This window comes from Trichosurus vulpecula, chromosome 2 (assembly GCF_011100635.1).
Source record: "Trichosurus vulpecula isolate mTriVul1 chromosome 2, mTriVul1.pri, whole genome shotgun sequence".
NCBI classification, from domain to species: Eukaryota; Metazoa; Chordata; class Mammalia; order Diprotodontia; family Phalangeridae; genus Trichosurus; species Trichosurus vulpecula.
The window spans coordinates 423,739,584-423,761,513 of record NC_050574.1 but is presented as its reverse complement, the minus strand read 5'-3'; the positions used below and the strand labels follow the sequence as shown (position 1 = coordinate 423,761,513).

General features: G+C 39.9%; 1 protein-coding gene and 1 non-coding gene across 2 annotated transcripts in view; one reads left to right on the top strand and one right to left on the bottom strand.

Moving 5' to 3' along the window:
* The window catches only part of BEND2 (BEN domain containing 2), a 46,410-nt gene extending 27,482 nt beyond the window's left edge, over window positions 1-18,928 (bottom strand). Inside the window, exons 1-5 of the mRNA XM_036745450.1 lie at window positions 18,802-18,928; window positions 6,322-6,461; window positions 4,858-4,929; window positions 4,600-4,674; window positions 2,318-2,422 (exon numbers count right to left, since the gene is read on the bottom strand). Coding sequence (XP_036601345.1) covers window positions 2,318-2,422; window positions 4,600-4,674; window positions 4,858-4,929; window positions 6,322-6,461; window positions 18,802-18,817 — 408 coding nt within the window. The 5' untranslated portion in view covers window positions 18,818-18,928. The remainder of the gene's footprint in view (window positions 1-2,317; window positions 2,423-4,599; window positions 4,675-4,857; window positions 4,930-6,321; window positions 6,462-18,801) is intronic.
* Window positions 18,929-21,030: 2,102 nt separating this feature from the next.
* LOC118840503 lies at window positions 21,031-21,132 on the top strand. Its single transcript, XR_005009691.1, has one exon. It is a non-coding gene; the product is annotated as a U6 spliceosomal RNA (small nuclear RNA).
* The last annotated feature ends 798 nt before the right edge of the window (window positions 21,133-21,930 follow it).

Genomic DNA, 21,930 nt, shown 5'->3' with positions numbered 1-21,930 from the left:
AAACAGGCATTCTTTTGTGCCAAGCACTGTGCTACAAAAGTCAAACAGTCTGACCTCAAGAAGCCACATTCTAACAGAAAATGGCAAGTAGATATGAGTCTCTTCCTACTATATGTGAAGTAAGTGCCTTAGTAGCAGGTGGGCTCAGGGACAGCTTCATGTAGAAGGTGGTGCTTGGGTCAAAAGGAAACCAGGCATTCCAGGAGGCCAAGGTGAGGAGGGATAGCATTCCAGGCATGGGGGACAGCCAGGATAAAGGCACAGAGAAAGGAGGTAAGAGAGAATATTGTGTGTGGGCCTGCAGAGAATAGGGAGTGAAATAATGTGTAAAAATGCTAGAAAAGTAGGGAAAGACCAAGTTATGAAGAGTTTTAAATGCCAGGAGTTTAAGAGGGGGAGATAATGATTTAACTAACATGGGGAGGGAATAGAGATGCAAGGAAGTCATAGTGGTATTTTAAAAGGCCTTATAAGATGGACTGGAAATAAAAAAATAAAATAAAATATGGCTTGGGATTTAAAAGACCATGAAGGCAAATGAGGATTTTTCTGGGCACAGATATATGGATGTTTTGGATACAGAGACTAATGAAGCTTGACTATGGTATAAAATACAGAAAAGAAAATTAAATGCTATAAAGGTACAGTGTCATCCAACTGAGGAGAATCTTAAATTCTAAGCAGAGAAATCTGAATTTTATCGAGAAGACAGTAGGGATCTACTGAGCAGTGACATAACCACACGTGTATATGGAAGAGGATTTTGCAAGTAGGATAAAGGATGGGCATGAAGGGAGGGATCACTGCAATACCTCTTTAGATATACAGGGACTGAAATGTGCCACTGTTGTCATGAGGGCCTTTTGCTGGGTCCATACTACAGGGAACAGAAGAGATAGATGCAATCTTTTCTGAGTTGCTTACCTAACCATGACTCCTTACTGTACTTGTGCAGTTTTTTTTAAAAAACATAAACACAGGACTTAATATTCACTTAATACCTTTTAAACTCTATATTGTTAAATATGGTGTGCTATTCCAAGCTGTTGGGATCTTCTTGAAAACCAATTTAATCACCATTTTTGTTGTTCAGTCGTTTCAGTCTGACTCTTTGGGACCCCATTTTGGGGTTTTCTTGGCAAAGATACTAACTGAAGCGGTTTGCCATTTCCTTCCCCAGCTCATTTTATAGATGAGGAAACTGAGAACAACAGGATTAAGTGACTTGCCCAGAGTCCCGCAGCTAGTGAGTATCTGAGGCCACATTTGAACTTAGGAAGATGAGTCTTCCTGACTCCAGGCTGGGCACTTTATCCACTGTGCCACCTATCCCAATTTTGTCACCTACTATAGTCTAAATCCAAAGCTTCCCAGCTTTGTATCACACACAGATCTGCTAAGGTCACCATCATATAGGTCTTAATCCATGCAACTGATAAAAATGATGAACAGAGGAGTATTGGAGCAGCATTACTGGCAACTGTCCTTTAGACTGACCGCCATCGTTGTTCTCTGGGTCCCATCATTCAGCTGTTTCTAAAGCCACCTAATTTTACTCTCTTCCAGTCTATATCTCTCCATCTTTTCCAGAAGGCCATCATGAATACCCTGTAAGTTTTTTTTCTTCCTAAAACTCAGATACTAGTACTACCTGAAGCCTCCAGTTTAGTAACTCAGTAGAAAAAAAATGGATTATTTGTGACTACTTCAATAGTCTGGGCAGGTCATAATGGGGGTCTATACTAGAGTGGAGGTAGAGGAAGTAGGGAGGGGAAGGATATGAGAGATACTGCAGAAATGAGTGGGACTTAGAAAATGATTAGGTTAGATTAGAGAACTGAGAGCAATCAAAGATAACACCAAATTTTCAAACATGGAAAGTTAGTTAATGATGGTACCACTGACAGAGATAGGGAAGTAAGAAATAAAAGGTTTAAGTGAAAGACAATAAGCTTGCTTTCAGACGTGATGAATTTGAGGTTCTTGCAGGACATTCAAGGGGACAACAGGTAGGTGAGTAGGTAGTTGATGTATGCTCAGTAGAAAGGTCAAAGCTGGACATAGAGAATTAGAAGTCATCTCCATCAAGATAATAGTTGGCTGTGGGAATGGAAAAGAGAGAGACAGAGAAAGAAAAGGTGCAGAGAGAAAAAGGCCAAAGGCAGATGCAGAGATAAATACCAATAAGAAAAGGAGCTTGTAAAGGAGCAGTAAAAAGCAGGGTTGTTAGTTCTGGATCATTTATACTAGCCTGATGTCTTTATGAACATTGGGATGTTTATAATGACTGTAAAAATATTATTATCATTACACTTACAGGTTTGAGAAGCAATGGCTTCATCCGAGTATGCTGCATTTCTGAAACCTTTTCATGAAGCAGGTCAAACTTTTTATCTAGTTTCTGGATTGCATCATACATTGCCTAATATAATAAAAATATTTTAATGGTTTTTATTTCAAAAGTAAAGTACTGAAAATGTAAATTCCATTAAAACCAACTTAATCTATGTGAAATTGTGGAAATTCTTATTAAAGATTTAACCTTATAATTAACCACCTTATTTCATACAGAATCATAGATATTTAAAGATGAAAAGAACCTTAGAAATCACCAGCTCAACCACTTTATTTTTATAGATAAAAAAAGAAAGTTAAAATAACACACTCATAAGAATCAGTGCCACCAGAAACCTCAATTTACTATAAAAAGCTTTTGTCAACCACTGAAGAATCTCTTAATACTGGAGAATAAATATTTCAATAAATTTGTTATAAATATTTTGTTACTACATCTATCAATCTCATGACTGAGCACTTTCACATTTCTGAATGTTAAAATACTTATGTAGCTGTCTGAAGACACGCAAAGCCTTAGTGTTGCCCTAGAAATATACTCCACCCTAACCCAACACCCCATGGTCTATTTTGTTAGATCCCATAGGTTCTATGGTTAGGTCTACCTCCTTACAGAACTTACCCGGTGCTACCATCCATTTCCATTTGGCTTTGTTCCTTTCATGATAGCACTGTATAGATCAGGTTACAGTTCATATATATCCATATTAAATATGTTTTCTTCATCTTACATGATACACATACACACACATAAACACGTATATACATATATCAATTGTGTATGCAATCAAGTATAATACAAAAAGACGCAGAGAAATAGGTGTCTCATTTCTGCACCTGTGAAGGCTAGACTAGTTCTGGCTATTCTCAGGATATGGATTAGGAATAGAAACCTAGGTGTGTCTTCCTATCTAGAGTGGTTCTAGAAGATCTGGCCCAGACCCTCTGATTCTCTCTGGCCAGGGTGGTCTTGAGAGATCACTGAAAATCTAGGAAGTTTAGCTATGTTCTACAGCAAGTTAAAATGGCCTTGTTTTCCAAAGTTTTCCAAGTTTTCAAAACTTGTTTTCCAAAGCAGCCATCTTTCTCTAAAGAGATATGACATAAGATCTAAAGATCAACTATGTTTCTGCATTCAATAATATCAATAATATATGTGAATGGCTCTTTTAATACTATTGTGCTATAAGAAATGACAAGCAAGATGGTTTCAGAAAAACCTGCGGAGACTTATATGAACTGATGCAAAGTGAAGTGAACAGAACCAGGAGGATATTCATTGTACACAGTAACAGCAATCATAAGGATAAACAACTGCGAAAGACTTAGTTACTCTGACCCAGACACTGATCCAAGACATTCAAAGGACCCATGATGAAAAATGCTATTGCCCTACAAAGAGAAAACTGACAAACTTTAAATGCAGATTAAAGCATGCCTTTTTTACTTAATTTTCATTATTTTGTATGTGTTTTCTTTTGCAACATGGCTAATATGGAAATATGTTTTGCATGACCTCACTTGAATAACTAAAATCAAAGTGCTTGCCTTCTCAAGTTGTGGTGAGGGCAGGGAAGAAGGGTGAGATTTGGAAGTTAATTTTTTTAAATGACTGTTTAAAAATTCTTTTATATATAATTGGGAAATATTTAATGAAATAGAAAAAGAAAAAATAGACAAATAAAAAGTGAATAGCATTTTTAATTTTTGAAGAATTTAACACCCCATTTTAACATAGAGATCTTACCCAACACACTCATCTAACCTTGTCCACATAGTGAATTTCCTTGTAATACAATAAAAATTATGTCAGACACAATGTAATTTTTACCTTTGAAATAAATTATTTTTATTTTTTGAAACTTTAATGGACCACTATTTTGCTTTAAGATGGTAGAATTACTTTCAAATTAAGATTTCTTTTACTTACGAACCAAAATTGATTAAAATCAGTAATTCTAAAGAGTAGAACAAAAAAAAACATGAAATTTTAAGAGTTCTAGCTGAAAAAGACTTTACCTCATTCTAACAAAGATAGCTTTATTAAAATGAAAAGACAAAATAGGACTATATGACTACTGTTGATCTAAATTGATACACTTAAACTATGCTGCCCTAACTTGAAATAAGAAAAATCCATGTATGTCTAGATTTAACAAAGTTCTAATCAATAGCAAAATGATATAACATAGAATTTTTTTAGGGTTTTGGAAATAGCCTAGGATTCATAAATTTGATAGATACCTGGCAATAGTTCAGGACTTCCATAAGTGTTTTTTGATAATGTCCTGTGTAGGATGCTTCAGATACAACACTACCCTGTTAACATCACAAAAGCAGATAGTTAATATTTATATCATAACAGATCAAAGGAAGCACTCTATTAACAAAACGAATTACTTCATATCGTGTGATTTTCCCAGCAAAAAAAAACCATGGACTTAAATCCTTTCTTTAAGATGATAAATGTATACTTGGCAATTAGTAATTTAAATTACTCACACATTCATAATCTGGTTCATATTCATACACAACACTTCCACTATCCTCATAATCAGTTTCTTGAGTGCTCATCTAAGAAAAAACACATTGGAAAATTAAAAGAAAAGATGAAAGAAAGAGCTGAAGGAAAGTTCAGGACAACTGTGAGCTTTGAAGAAGCTCTAAGAAAAGCCTGTTTATAACATCAAATAGAAAAGACTCTGGCTACTTCAAAAACACATGAAAAGGTATACTTGCAGATTTATTTTCTCATTAACACTACCACAGTTAAGGAACGGACGACTTTTTATATTAATTTAACTCCTTACATACTTCAGAGTATTAATAAAACCAATTAAATATAACCATAATGTGTCTTAATATTAAATATTGCATTAATGACAAAGACGACAGTCCACACAGGATATAATTTTAAGAAACAAATTAGACAGTGCCACCTGGTGGGGAAAAAGGAACACAACTTGAATCCCTATTTTATTCCTCAGTACCCAAAATTATACAATGTAAAAATTCTTTTCTGCCAAGTATTACAGACTCTTAAAAAAAGGTGAAGGAAACAAATGTCTTTGTAGCTATATCTCTTCTCAAGTTAAATAAGAGAAAAATAACTGACCTGGCAGTCATGCTGACTGAACAACTGGGATAAGTTTAATATTTTAATATGATACAAAGTCACATAGTACTGTAAGCTTTTCAAAGTGTTCACATAAAGTATTTCAAAAGCTGAAATAGCACATGTGTCTATTACACTTTAAAGTTCAAAGTGCTTGCTCACAATGATTATATGAAACAGTGCCAACCACCTCCTTCCACAGAAGAAGAAACTGAGATTCAAAGGGGTAAAGTAACCAGATTGCGTACACTGACATAAGTGGAAAATGGCAGAAACCTGACCTCAGGTTCTCCTGTCTCCAAGTGCAGGGCTCTTTCCATCCTACCATCATACTGCTAAGTCAGGCAGAAGGGGAAAAACACTGTACAAATACTCAGAAAATACATGTTCTGATTCTAATTGGGCCACTGAAAGAGTCATGTGACCTTAGGCAAGCCACTGTGCCGGCTTCCTAACCCATAACACGTCTGTCCTGCCTACCCACCCCATTGGGTTTGATGAGAGGATCAAATGTGTGGGAAAGTGCTTTGTAAATTCTAAAGTGATACAAAACAAATATTATTATTAGTTAAATCTCACAATAATCCAATGAAGGCATTATATTCATGTAATAGATAAGAAAACTAAAACTCACACAAGTTCAAAAATCTACCCAAGGCCATCCAAAGAATTAAAAACTGTCTTTCTAAAGTAATTAAATCATTTCTGTTTAAGCCACCATTACTGCTGCTTGCTTACAACTGTTATAATAGGCCAGGAAAACAAAAAAACAAACCCAAACCCAGAATAGGCCACGACAACCCATGAAACAATAAAAAGGAAGGACGGAATCTGAATTTTGAAATACATACTGTATTATCTTCCACTGAAGAAGCAACTCGCCTTCTTTTATGTAAAACCAGAAACTCCGTTTCCTCTGTGTTGTGACCATTTCTCTTTATTTCCAATGGATGTTTTACTTGGTTGCCTAGTACTGATAAATGTTCACCTCCTGAAAATCAAGATAGAAAAATGATTTATGTATTTGCTACCTAAATCTGGCTAGCTGAATAAAATCCAAATTGAAAACTTCTCTAATCCTTCCTTTGTATACCAATAAAAATTAAACTAAATAATTATTTTGAAGCCCTCATGTACTCAAGTGACAAAACAAAAATATCTTTCTAGTAGTGAATTAGAACAAGAGTAGTTTTTAAAGAGGTGTTTTTTAAAATTAAAGTGGCATATTAAGCACATACAAGAATGTGAAAAAATATTTATACGTTTAAAATTATGCTGCGATATTATTCATCCTTGATCAATAAGGAGTCAATACCATATGTCTTAAACAATATTACTTATAATTCACTATAGTATAAATCCAGAGGTGGAAGAAACAACGGAGTGGGGGAGTGGGGGAAGTTGTACCTTGAGGAGGGGGAAGCTAGGAGATGCTCTAAGAAATTAGCTTGTTGGTTTAAGAAAGATTTTGAAATTATTTCTATTCATATTTTGGTTGGGCTACTGGTAATAAGGTTGATTCAAATGAATTATGCTTTGTTTTACTTTCCTTGGAAAATTTCCATTACAACTATATTCAAAGTAAATTAAAAATATGAAAATATACTGCTCAAGTTTACCTCACCTATGTTTTTAACAAAGAATATTTAATCATTTTCTTCACATACAGCCATAGATTTTGAAAAATGTTAACTAGGAATATCTACTCTAAAAAGGATATTCTGAAAATTTGCTACTAGAATATCATAGATTCTACTGAAGTATGGCAACAATTTCTCTAATTTCTAATACAGGTTGGATCCAATTCAACCCATTAAACATTTATGAACTTCCTACTATGTGCCCAGGCACTGCGGATTCAAAGAAAAAAATCTGCACAATCCAGACTTTCAAGGGGTTTCTATGTTACTGGAGAGAAACACATATACAGAAATGTAAATAACAACATAGATACAATATAAATAAACAAAAGAATTTCAGGAAGGTACTCACTTGTAGAATCAGGAAAGGTCTATTAGAATAAGTTGTACTTGAACTTGAGTAGACCCTTGAAAGGAGCAAGGGGTTGGGAGACAGGGGAGGATGAGGATGGGAGCATCCTAGGCATGAGGGAGCCTAGGGAAATGCTATGAGGTAAACAGGAACGAGAAATGGATTTTGTGGACAGAGATCAGAAAGCAGGCCAGTTTGGCTAGAATGGAATTATGTGATTATAAATTGTGTTTTGGAATAGTTCACAAACTTTCATTATAGATGGCTTCAGTGTGTGTGCCGTTTATGGTCAAAACAGTTTTGTACAAATGGGAAAGTAGGCAGGCATATGATTCAGGAGTTACTGATATTTTTCCAACCACCTCTCTTCAGTAGTAATAAAGTCCTGGATTTTTCCCGAAGTGCATATTCCACTCTGCCCCTCCCCAACCCTTCTTAACCCTCCTTTCAGGTATCTTGAGAAATTAGTCCCTTAAAATTGTATCACTTGCAGCATGAAGCTCTGAGTACGCCTGGTCTGGCCGAGCTTTTCTTCCCACTTTTTGTTTTGTTTCGAGGGTGTTTTTAGAGTGCAATTTCTACTTCTTGTACTAGGCGTAGGCTAAAATCCAAACATCCGTTTTCATGGATGGAAAAAATAGTTATTGAAATTTTGACAAAAATTTTCAATTTTTCATTTCAGGAAGGATAAGGAATAAGAAAAGATTTATCATATATGGCAATTAAGAGATTACTCATAACTTGGGAGAGAATAGTTTCAGCTGAGTGATAACATCAGAAGCTAGACTGTGGGAAAACAGGCTGACTTCAGAGGGATGGGCTTCCCCTTCCATCACCTAACCAGGAGGAATTGTAAAAGTCATAGGCTGGCACAAATGTCTAGCTTGCCTAGTATGTGCAACCCCAGTAGTTAGCACAGAGCCCCACATCATTCATGAATGGCACAATGGAGATTAACATAATCTCACCTCACCTCAGACCTTCCCTGCATTTTGTGGTACCTGCTCCAGGCTCTGGAATTGCTAAGAGGCAGTATGGCCTAATGGATAGGGTTCTATACTTGGGAGTCTGGAAGACCCCAGTTCTAATCTTGCTTCAAACACTTACTAGCTGTGCGACCACAGGCACGTAGAGGCCTTGGTTCTCTTATCTGTAAAATAGGAATAACAACAGCACCCCCACCCCCCTCCCAGATTTTAAGGATCAAAGATAAGTGTTAGTTATTTCATGGTCTTGAGAGAAGTGGACTGTGAAAGAGGGGACAGGAGAAAGCTTGTGAAGACCCTGAACGCAGGATAGAGCCTCTCAAGGAGCGAACCATGTGGAGTCTAGAGATGGCAAAAACAATAGTTCATTTTAAACACACCTGGAGATTTTTATAGGATTGAAAACATTCGAGATGAGTAAAAAGTACAGACAGCAGAGAAGGAAAAAAAGCAATTATGATTGCAGGCTACATCAACAGAATGTCCAGATTCAGAGAAGTGTTAGCTCTCCTGCAATCTCCTGTGGCCAGACCACAATGGTTCTATGCTCTGTGTACTGTGCTCCATTCTAGGAAGGACATTATTAGGATGGAGCACATTAAGAAGAGGCGAGCAAAAGTCTTAAAAGGAGAGGAAACTCATGAAAATTGGTTGAAAGAAATGGATTAAGAACTATTTTAGCTTGGAGAAACAAGGACTTGGGGAAAGGTGTTGGCTATCTTCAAGGATTTTAAGAGTAATGGTGTAAAAGAGAGATTTTATTTGTTTTGCTTGAATATAGAGAACTAAAGGGTGGAAGATGTAGAAAGGCAGACTATCTAAACTGTTCACTACTACAAATGCCCATCTCTTTAATGGTAACATTCTTTTGATTATGTTATAGGGCCACAAACCACACCAGGATCTCAGATGAGTAAAAATTGCAGGTAATTCAGAAAGCAAAGAAAGACCTTTGGTAAAATGTAAAAAAGCTATAGCATATTACCACAGATGACTTTTATTTAAGAAGTAGCATAAAATGCTTCATCAAGGACATATGACCAAAAGAGGAGATAGGCCAGTTTCATAATACATAGATAGCCCAAGTACTATATGTTAGAGAAATTAAAAAGTCAAGAGAAAGGTCTCTCACATACTAGTGTCTCTGTAGGGAGTATATTTGGAAGGCCACACACACAAAATGCACAAGATGAGAAGGCAGTATGGAAAAGAATATACTAGATGGAGCTGTAAAGGAAGTATTCACACAGGTATGACTACACATTCACCTAAACACCAAAACAAAGTATACTAGGGCAACTCTGTCCCAGTAATAAATTAACAGCATGAAAACCAAAATAATACCGAAAATTTTGAAGAAGTTACTTCACTTCTATGGACCTCAATTATTTTGCCTGTAAAAATGAGAGGATTGAGCTGAATGATCACTAATGGTTCTCTCATGGTCCAATATTTTATGATTCTAGGATTTAAATGAAGTATCGGAAATGCGGATCAAGTAACAGAATTTCTCAAAAGAAAACAATTAGACATAATTACCATATGGGATTTGAGACATATAGTAGACATAGTGATGGTCATTACTATCACCCTGAGAATTTGATTTTAGAGTCCACATGCCTTTTGTAGAAAGTCCCTTATCACAACCTTTTGTTTCTGAATTTTCTATTGCTATAGATTCATCTCTCTCTCTCTACTGTAAAGCCAATCAGCAAGTGAAAAGATCTTTCCTGCCTTCTGAATAGGCTTCAGGTGGGGCTTCAGGTGGGGTCAACAAAGGGAGGTCTGATTAGAGAGAGCCCCACACCTTTTCACTAATTAGGTATGAGGCCTCAGGCTGGTTAGCAAACTAGCTCCCTAGTTTGAGAGAGGCGGGAAGCCCTCAGGGCCCCAAGGGGAGTTGTTAAGACCACAGCCAATGGTATGTGCCTGAGTTCTAGTCAATCAGATGACAGCTAAGGACTGTATAAAAAGAGAAAACAGAGCTGGGAAACGGAAGCTACAGAAACTGAGAAATGGGGGAGTAGAAGCAAGAAGCTGAAGAAACTGAGAAGCAGAGAGCAGCAGGATTCAGGAGCCGAGGGCCAGCTTCCAAAGTGGGCAGAGAGGAGAGTGCTGCACACAAGAGGGAGTTTTGGAACTTGGAGTCAGCAGAGCTACAGTAAAGACAGTGCTGAGCAGGGACTTGAGATTTGTGAGTGATCTTCTTATAGGAGGGTCCTAGCATTGAGGGGAAGCACAAGTATAGTCTGGCTTGCTGCCATAATATTTTGTTGTAACCTCCTTGTTATTATAGTGAGGTGGACTTATTAATAGGTTTTGGAATGTTGTTGCCACGATATCGAACTGGGGGCATTGGTCCTTGGATCTGATCCTTTGGAGTCTAAATAAATGTTATACTTCCTCTGCCTTCTACCTAGAGAATTCATTATACTCTGTGATTCCAAACCATTCAGGCATGCTCATGGTCCTCTTCGAGGTCATGAACTTTGCCTTAATTATATATCTGGTGGCGAGGATGGGATCGCAGGGTATAAAATCTCTATTTAGAAGTAGAAGGACTTCAGAAGAAGAGATGAATATCCCAGAGTGGGAGGAGCCATCTTATCCCTCCCTAGCAAAGGAATGGACTAAAAGAGCTGGACTCTGTGAAAACTGGGAACCAAGGCTACAGGGATTTGGAAAGATGTTTACCGAGAGGTTAGAATTGAGCCAGAGGAACAATTGCTGGCATCACAATCTAGGCAAAGCTAGATGGTGTTTATCAGCCTACTGGCTGTTATATGAAAGACTGAAATTAAGTGAAAGAAATGCCACAGCAAGATGGGGAATCTCAGGCAGCAGGAGAACGAGGTGTTGCTCAAGAGTTTACTGCCTCAAATGAGAATTTTGCCGTTAATATGGCTAGGCCAAATAAGTCAAGGGTGCATCTCAACTCAGCCCAGGTTGAGCCTTACTGCCAGATTGGCCCTTGCCATGGTGGCAGGGGAAGGAAGTGGGGAGAAAATGAGACAATGTCAGCAGCTGAGGCACAAAATGCTACTAGGGTTCAGAATGTCCCTCACATAGAGAATGAGAGATTATTAAATACTCAGACAGAAGTTCATCCCATACTTGGAAGTAGGACGGAAACCCAAGATGGTAATTCGGTTACGAGGGAAGTTTGAGAAGATTTTTCACAGCAAAAAATCAGACATTTTGAGTAGATTCACTCAAAGAATGGGAGAATCATTAAATCTTGGATGGTAAGAATCACTGATCAAGGGGCTGGCTGTTTTCTCTTCTAGCACTTATTTAATCAAGTGCCCTTGATGAGTCTGGCCTTTGTTTCTTTGGGGAGATGGGGAGTCTTTGATGACTTGCTTGCCTCAAGGGAAAGCCTAGCTCACATGGGTTTGAGTCACATGTTTGTGATGCCCTTTGACCCTGAACAGGACATATAAACTCAGAGGTTGGCAGTTTTCCTTAGGGCTCACTCATGGAAGGGGTGTTGAGACTCTGGGCAAGCCGTTATTACTTATTAGCTTTGCTAATCCAGATCCATTGGTTCTTCTCTGGTAACTATTGTGATTTGGTCTGTTTATATTGTCTCTGTTTGTAATTTGTTTGTATTTGCTCTGAAGTTCAGCGTGCTGGCTTTTCCTCCTAAACTAAGTGAATGATATTTGTATGTTTAATTAAAGTGAGATTATTAACCCCTTAAAGTTACTTTCCTTAGTAAAGTAGATCAAAGAACCTGCGCTGGCAGCTTTTGTTGTTGGTCTTGTTGGGTCTTACACCTCATAACAACTGCTAGCTGAATTGTTGCTACAAAATGGCATAGTCATGGCAGGATCTGCAGATTAAAAGGAAAGCATGGAGTTTTGGGGTACCGATATAGTGGTTGGATATGTCCCAGTTATTGGGTTGCTCTTTATGCTTGTGGTGGCTTTGGTTTTGTGGAGGCCCAGAGGCCTGAAGGAGAACAGGTAAGTGGCAGTGATGGGAGTACTTTCCTGGGAGCCTGGAGCAGGGGCCTCTGGGAGATAATCTCTTCTTCCCTCTCCCTACCCCACTAGCACTCTGGAGGAGACAGGCTGGAGCAAAGGCTGTGGGAGGAAAACAAGCAGAGGCTTGGGGGAGGTGTGGATGGCGGGAGCAAGGGTTTGAGTGGATAAGCCTGGTTCCAGAGGGCTGTGATGGAAGGGTGAATGTCTTGAGATTGTATTGCGTGTGGAGTTTTGAAACAGGAGTGGAGAATGGCCTTTGTGCAGAATCAACAGGAGCAGCTGGTGAGGAGAGAGAAGAAGCAGATGACAGTCGCTTGCGAGAAAGACTGCTTGCCTGAGAACTTTGGAAAGGTGAGACTGGAACTGGTGAGCTGCCTTCCAGCTGACTTTGGTGAGGTAAGCGCAGAAGCCAGGAGCAGCCAGCAGGAGCTGGACAACCAGGAACCCAGGAGCTTGGAGTTCAGCCCTGGGGCAAGATGGAAATTTTGTAGCAAGGCCCTGAGTGTGCTTTTTTTGCTGCCTTCCCCTGGGACTGTTTGGGACCCAGGAGGGAGGGGCGAAGTTGTCTATGGTGGGGGGGGAGTGCCTTGGACCCCCAGGGACCCCACCCTATTGGCTTTGTTGCCCAGCTGTCCCTCAGGACTTGGAAGTGGGGGACTGGAACAGGGCGGGGAGAAGAGACCTCCAAGAGAACTTTGAGTTGGCACTTTGGGTGCCAAGAGGAAGCCTGCAACAGCAGTGTGGGGAGAAGGACACATCCCCAAGAGAACTTTATTTGCACTTTTTTGTTTGTGTTGGGACTCTGCTAATTAAAGCATGCTAGTACCTGAGGGTACCAGGAGGAAGCCTGCAAGGGCCTTGTGGGAAGGACACACCATCAAGAAGGACTTTACTTGGACACTCTGTATTAACTAAAGAGATTTACCTGCTTTGACCTAGGGGGTAGATGGTGTATTGTAAACAAGTATTTTGGGGATGATACTGAATGATATATTTTGTTATAGTTCCCTGATTGATTGGATCACAATGTATAATGCCTCTATTTGTTCCAGGATCCATGGCTATTTGGATTATGTAAAGCCAAGTATCCTGGAAAGGAGCAGAGATGTATTAGTGATTAAGGTGGGACTTTTTGCTGTTCTTCTCTTAAGTGCCTTTAATGATTCTGGCCTTTTTTTGAATGGGGCAGATAAAGTGGGATCTTGTCTTGGAATGTTTCTCATCAGTAAGACAATCAGGAGTCATTGACTTGTATATGGTGGTACTAGGGATTACCTTTCCCACACTCTAAATGGGATTTTTCACTGTTCTTTGTTTGAGTGCTTCTCAGCACTAAGGCAATCAAGTGCCTTTGACTGAGTCTTGCCTTTGTTTTAATCAAGAGTCTTTGATTGAATCAAGAGTCACTGATTGGAAATGGTATATATACTCTAAGGTTACCATTTTGCTTTGGGGTCTCTCACTGGAAGAGTGTTCATGTGACCTGGCCAGACGAGACTTTGGGTAGCCGTTAAGGAGCCCCCCACCCCGGCTTTGAAAACCCAGATGTTGGTGCTTCTCTTTCTGGTAACTATGTATGTATTGCTATGGTCAGACAGTTATAATCCTGTTTGTTGATTTGTGTTATTTTCTCTGTAATTTCTGTTTGTGTTTTTTTCTGAAGTTTCTGTTTGTATTTGCTCTGAAGTTCAGGGTACTGACTTTTTTTTTCCCTTGAACTAAGTGAATGATATATGTATGTTTAATTAAAGTAAGATTGTTAACACCTTAAAGTTGCTTTCCTTTATAAAAACAGATCAAAGCACTTGTGCTAGCAGCCCTGCTGGGTGCTGGTGTTATTGGCCTTACACTTCCACAGTAGCTGCAAGTAACATTGTTGTTACAACAACAAAGATCAAAAATGGAAAAGATCTGTCAAGATTTCTTAGTAAATCATTTTCATTATCAATAACAGTGAAACTACCACATTTGAACATCATAGTCACTAGAGCACTGCTAAGTGATAGGAAAATGGCCTTGAAGAAAACAATAGGAAGATTAGTTTGACCAGACTATATATGTGTGTGTATATACATATACATACATATACATATACGTACATATATACACACACTCACTGAAGGTAGCATAATCTTGAGGGCACAAAGAATTCTCAGGATTTCTGAAATAAGGAACAATATCAAATGATTGGAAAGAAGCATGGATTTCATTACTACCCAAAAAAGTAATCATGAAGGCACTGACAACTACTGACCCATGCCTATTTTCTCATTTTTATAAAAATCTTTATGAGGATAATTTATGGATATATTAAGAGTATCCTTGAATAGATAAGAAGGAAACAATTAGGCTTTCATAAATGATATTCCATAACAGACCACATCTTTTTAGTAACAAAGCTGACTAAAAGATGCAGAGAATACAAAAGCCTACTGCTGGGGTTTTTGAATTCATCTGGTGAGGTAAAGCAAAATGCTTGCTTTAAGTTTCTCCTCTAACAAGACCTCTCCCTTGTATATGTTAAGATTATACAAGTCTTTGATCACTCAGTATTTATTGCTGTTGTTGCTGTTCGGTAGTGTCTGACTATATGATGCCATTTGGGATTTTCTTGGCCAAGATACTGGAGTGGTTTGCCATTCCTTCTCCAGTTCATTTTACATATGAGGAAACTGAGGCAAGCTGGGTTAAGTGACCTTTCCAAGGTAACACAGCTAGTATGCGCCTGAGGTCAAATTTGAACTCGAGAAGATGTCTCCCTGACATTAGGCCTGACACTCTATCCATTGCGCTAACTAGCTGCCCTAATATTTATCAAACAACAACAAAATTTAAGGCATAGTACTGGAAAACTGAAATGAAAAACACAAAACAGCTCCTGGACTTAAGGAACATCAATTTTATTAGGGGCTACAACATGTAGTTTTAGGGTTCCCCTCCTTTGTATGGTATTATTTGTCATAAAGAATGACATAATCCGAACATTTCAATTGGCAGCAAAGTTCCTGGGCTTCTAAAACTATTACCTTAAGATTCTACATGTTCTTCCTCTCCTCCACTTGCCACTCCTAATAGTTTACTTTTCCAGGGCTGAGGAAGGAAGTGGCTTTGTAATTTCCAAGGCTAGAGCTGCTATTCTGACCTTCCCTATGCCAAACTGGGAGGAGCAGGCAACAAACTAGGTGTGAAGACTGAGGATTCTGAGAGACACACTAAGAATTATGATGCAAGAAGATGAAGAATTTGTCCAATTCCAAATGGCACAAGGACTAATTTCCTAGAGACAGGCTCATGAATGTGGAGCTAGAAGGGCCCTTATAGATCATGTAGTCTGACATCATTTTATAAATAAGTTGACTGAGGCCCACAGATGAAATAAACTGATTTGTCTCACAACTCTCAAGTAGCAGAGCTGAGACAGTGAGGTTAGACATTCTTGTTTGTGTAAAACACTGTACTGTGTAGACATCAAGTCCCAGAACACTGAGCCTCCTAAATACAATCAATAATCACTCAAGAGAGTCAAAATATTCACAAATGAAAAAATAAATGGATAAAGAATACCCATTGACCAAATTACAGTCAACTGTGGGGATATCCCATTGATTTGGCCCACCAATACACACATCTTGGAAAGACACCACATACAGCTGGACAATGAACCAGACCCAGCACTGAAAAGGAGAGAGAAGGCTGGATTGCATTTGGGAAGTTATACAAAGCTTTCAATGACCCCAAGTTTCTTGCTGAAACAAAATCTCATGATTTTAACACTAACATTCTTCCACTGATGCTGTATGAATCATGGAATCATCATAGTCCCTGAAAAATCAAAACTCTTGGTCACCCAAAGTACAATAGTTAGATATATGGAAAGACTGAATAAACTGCAGCCTTCTACTTTCAACAAAAGGCAGCATAGTTTAGTGGAAAGAAAGGCTTTGGAATCAAGTCACATGAGTTCAAATCCTGGTTCTGCCACTTTCCATGTGGGTTACTTTACCTCAATGGACCTCCGCTTTCGCATTTGGAAATGAGAGTGAGTACTGGACTGAATCAGAGGTGATACTTCATGCCTTTCTTTGTATCCCGAGCACTTAGTGGCACATAGTAATAGAGGTGTCAAACTCCAGACTTGCAACATTCTCAAGTGTGGCTCAAACCCTTTTAAAATCTAACTGGGAAATATTTAATATAAAAGAACATAATATTAATATGTGGTTTTCTATGTTAATATGCAGCCTACATATAGACAGACAGATAGGTAGATACAGATACATATGCCCATTTCTATTTGATGTTGACAACATTGGACTAGATGACCAATTCTAATAATGGCTTTATGTAGCCCTGTACTTAGCTGTGTTTGTCCTTCATTCTTGAAGAGGACCATGACATCAGGGAAATACAATGACGTGTCTTGCAACTGACTTTGATTTGAGTGAGGGAGGCCTGTACAAAGTCACTAGCCTCACTTTCTCCTCCAGAGTCATCTGGGTCCAGTGGCCTGATATTCACCAGGACAACTGGAGATGGCCCAGGATGCATGGGAGACCCTGGCCCTTTCAAGCTAAGGTCTTCTCAGGTTCTCACTTTTGAGTGAGGTAATGCCCATTCAATGAATAGGCCTCTTTAAGAAGTTAATCAAGGCATGGCCCCTTTAATCAAAACTCCAAAAAAAAAAAAATCAAACTGAGACAAGAAGACCCTTAGGGTTCCTGGACAAAAGAGGAACAGTTACTATTTAGTATTAACACTCACTCTGTGCTAGGACCTATTGTCCAATCTACAAGCTCCAGAGTGAACTGTTTTAAGGCTTGGTTTTTAAGAAATCTAGCCAGTAAACCCTAAATTAAGTAGGCAGCCTTCAGCCATCACTTAGCAGTGACAAGCAAAGTAGTAAGGGCTCGGTAAATGCTTGTTGACTTAAGTGTATTTCAATATGATGGATTTCCTTTATCATTCTATTGGATTTTATGTTTCTAAAAACTTGTTTTTTGGCCTTTCTTACTATCCCCAGAGATCAGCACAGTGACTGGTACACAGTACACCTTTTTAAATGCTTGGGTAAAAGACTTGTGTATTTCAACATGACAGGTTTCCTTTGTCATTTTCAGTCCTGTGGGACTCTATGTGACCCCTTTTGGGTTTTCTTGGCAGAGGTACTGGAGGGGTTCGCCATTTCCTTCTCCAGCTCATTTTACAGATGAGGTCACTGAGGCAAACAGGGTTGAGTGACTAGCCCAGGGTAACACAGCTAGTGAGTGTCTGAGGTCTGATTTGAACTCTTCAAGACGAGTCTTCCTGACTCCAGGCCCCGCACTTTATTCACTACACCGCCTAGCTAACCCTTCCTTTGTCACACTATTATGCATCTAACAGCCCATTTTTTGGCCTTTCTCAGAACTTAGCACAGGGCCTGGGCGCACTGTAAGTGCTTAATAAATGGGTTGCTAGCGTGAAGCGTGTTTCATGATCAGTTTCCCCTCATCTTACTGAATCATCTAAAAACTATTGGGGGGGGGGCTTGCTTTGTATCCCCGGCGCTCAGCACAGCCCCTGGAAAGTAGGAGGCACTTAAACGCTTAATAACGTGATTCATTCTGATAAATGTTCCCCAGGTTTCGGGGGGGGGGGGGAGACATGATACACAAGGTTCCGAATCTGTGACCTGGAGAAACCCCCTTCCCGGACTCCCGAGGTCCCCGGCTCTGCGCCCCGACGAGCCCAAGCTGAGCCCGCCGCCTGCCCGGGGACGTTGAAGGAAGAGGAAGCACCAGCTGTTCCGGTCGCATCAAGCACAGGGTATGGCGAACCGAGCACCAGTCGCCCCCTTATGCCGGGAGACCCTTTTCTGGTCATTTTCTGGTCCCCACCATGCCCAGCCCTTTCCTCGTTTCCTGGGAACTCAGCGTGAAGTTACGAGAACAGCGCGCGCGCAAGCGCACTTCTACTTCCCTCCCTGCTCTTTCCCGGGCTCTCTTCCGGGTCTCACCCTCGGCTACTCCCTTCAAACCCTCGGAGTACCGGGGGAGGCGGGGAGGGGAGGGAGGGGGAAACACCAAGACGGCAGAATGGAAAAAGTATCTTGGCGCGAGACCCCCCACAAAGCAACCGACCACACTCCTGACCAATTGGCGGCCGCGACACACCCCCTTTTGTGGACTGGCCAATCCAGAGTGGCGTCGAAGAAAGGGGCGGGAGTTGGCGAGCCTCTTTCTAGGCGTTTCCTTAGAGCCGTTGCGAACGATGACGGAGCGTTTTCCTTCCCTTCCCTTTGGCTGCGGCGGAGAGGAGGAAAAACTTAGCCCTTATTCCCCACCCCCCACCCCCAACCAGTCAGAAGTCTGTAGCGCGGCTTTACCTTGCTCCTCAGACATGTCTTAGACGCCGGGGCCGGGTATTCCTCCACTCTGGCTCGGTCTCTGCACCGCCACAGGCTCGGGTTTCCGTTGGCACAGGTGGGTGGGGCTGGAAGATGGCGTTGAAACGGAAGGGGCTCGACGGGCGACGAGAGCACCAAACTCTTTTACATTTCTGCGGCTGCGCAGTGGCGCCCGGTTCGAACGGTACCCCTCGGGCACTGGCGGAAACCCAAACGGAAGCAGAAAATGTATCCCACTCTGTGGACTCACGCCCATCCTTCTCTCTTTTTCCGTTTGTGTCCTTCCGTCCTTAATAGTGTTCATAGAGATCGGTTAGTGTTCCTGCCCTCCTCCCACACCAAGTAGCAACAAGGGGTGAAACAACTTTGCTCCCTTTCCATCCGTACCGATCTTATTCCCAGAAATAGGAAGAAGGGAATTCCCATAATACAGACAAGATTTCGGCGATGTATGAGTGTGGTCTTCGAAGCCCAACTAATGGAAAAGCTCAAGAAACATTTAAAAAAAAAATTTCCCCTGGTAAGATGCATGCAGCCAGGTTGCACAGTAGATAGATCGCTGAGCCTGGAGTGTGGAAGACCTGAGGTCAAAGTCGACCTCAGATCCTTACTAGCTGTGTGACCCTGGGCAAGTCGCTTAACCTGTTTGTTTCGGGTTTTCTCTTCTGTGAAAGGGGGAAAGGTAATGACAGCACCTACCTCTCAGAGTAGCCTTGAAGATCAAGTGAGGTTGTAATTGTAAAGCATTGACACGATACCTGGAACATAGCACTATAGAAATGTTAGATATTACCATTATTATCGTGCTGTTATCGTCCTTGAACCAACCCTTTTTGCTGCGAGCTACGTAAAAAAGATGTGAAGCCAAAAACATATTTTTCCTGACTCCCAACAAGCATTTAATAATCACCTGCTTTGTAAACATTTTTTATGGGCAATCTACTCCCCAGAGTGACAGGAAGTAAATATGGAAAAGAGGAAAAAAAGATAAGGTTAAGAACTATGGTATTTTTCCCCATGGAAGCAGCTCTATACATGTTGAGTGACTGGATGAAAAACTAGAAAGCTGTTATCTTTATGGTTTTGCCACCATCCATGGTCAAGGCACAACCTCCCTGGGTATCAGTTTCTTTATTAAGCTATGGACAAGGCACTGTACTACCTAATGAAAATAAAAAATCAGAAGCCTCTGCCCTTGAGAAGTTTACATTTTACTGAGTCAGGGTCAATAAACATTCATTAAGTACCTATGATGTGCCAAGCATTCCCCTTAAGCACTAGGGATACAAAGAAAGGCATGAGACAGTCCTGGCCTTTAAGGAGCTCACAATCTGAGACAAGATAGTACATAAAAAGAAGCTAAAAGCAGGTGGCGGGAAGGGCAGATTAGGGTACCCAGCATGGGGACATGATGAAGTCCTGCAACCCTGGTAGAAAATGGTAGGAGGAGATGGAAGTTATAGAGTTGATTTCATCTTGCAGGATGCTGAGCTTCTGAAGATGATGTAGTCCAGGAGAGCAGCTGGGGAGGGAGAGTAGACATGATGAAGTGAATGTCCTGGGACCCTTCCTTAAGTGGTAGAGAATCTGGGAAGGGTTGTTATGTCTATCCTCCACCTACTCCAATCAGAGGGAGGAAGAAGCTCCAAAGCAGGGGTACCGAGAAGGAGTTTCAGAGTTGGTGTTCTCCTGTAAGATGATGAGTTTCTGTAGATCTTGAAGAAGGTGGGAAATAATGTTTATCAAGTGAGGAATTTAAACTAAGATCCTATCCACTTGGAAAATGTTCTTCTCTTCCTAGAGTCGGGAAAGCATAAGCAACCACAAATAAAACAGGAATCAGAGTCTGAGGAAGAAGAAAAGCAATAGAAAGAAAAAAAGTGAGAAGAACTCTTGAAAGAAGAGGAGCCAGAGCAACAACTCTGGTTTAAACCAACCTTGCTTTGCTCCCATCAGTTTCATATGTAAATGCTATGCAACTCCTAATATTCCTGGGGATGAATTTCCTTGTGTTATCATTCCCTCATGAAAACTCACCTTATCAATAGCAACTGAGGAATATAGGCCCGAAATAGTATGAAATCTTAAGCTCTGTTTCCAGTAGTCCTGGACAACCTAGTTCTGTAAAATGAAAGAAGCTTTCTGTGGAGAGGTATTTTCAATAAATTTGAAGATGAAAAGAGCAATGATATACCCCTAGAAAAGGAAATTGGTACTTGCACATATATACTAAAATTGGAACAATACAGAGATTAGCATGGCCGCTTGTACAAGGATGACATGTAAATTCATAAGGCAATCCATATTTTTAGAGAATTGGAAACCAAAAATAACATGACATTGACTTCTAAAAAAAAAAATGGAAATTTGTTCCCTCAGTGGTGATAACGAACTCAAATAGAAGTGGAGGCCATTAAACTGGACATGTGGGCCAGATACTGACTGGAAAACCACATATTAACATTATCTATGTTCTATTGTAACTTTATTTATTTTGCTAAATATTTCCCAATTACATTTTAATCTAGTTCAGGTCAGACTCAGGAGTGTTGTAAGCCATGTGTTTGACACCTCTGCCTTAGATTATGGTAAAGAAGATAAAATTTAAACCAAAGGCAGGTTAACATGAAAGAAAAACACAAACACATTAAAAGTCATCAGGAAAATCCCAACAGTTAAACCTAATCTCTTTTTTTTTTCCTTTGGTCTAGTGTAGATTCTACATTAATGGAATGTCAAGTTAGACAATATGTTAATAAGACAATCATGGAGGCAAAGAAGCTATATTAGTTGATTTTATTTGTATTAAGACCTTAGTTCACCATAAAGTATATAAGATGCTGCTGCCATAGTACTAGTGGAAGAAACAAAAAATTTTTATAGTCACACACATTATCGGGTGACATCAAGCAAGTCATTTAACATCTTAGTGTCACAGGCAGCTCTATATGTCTATATGTCACAGAAGAGTTGCCCATCTGCTTTTGTGAAGAAAATTTCTACATTTAGAGTCCACTCTTATGAAATCACAAGGTTGATTCCTCATAACAATCCCTCCTTAAATGTGCTGTCCATAGAGTGATGTCTATTTTTGAAAAAACACACATT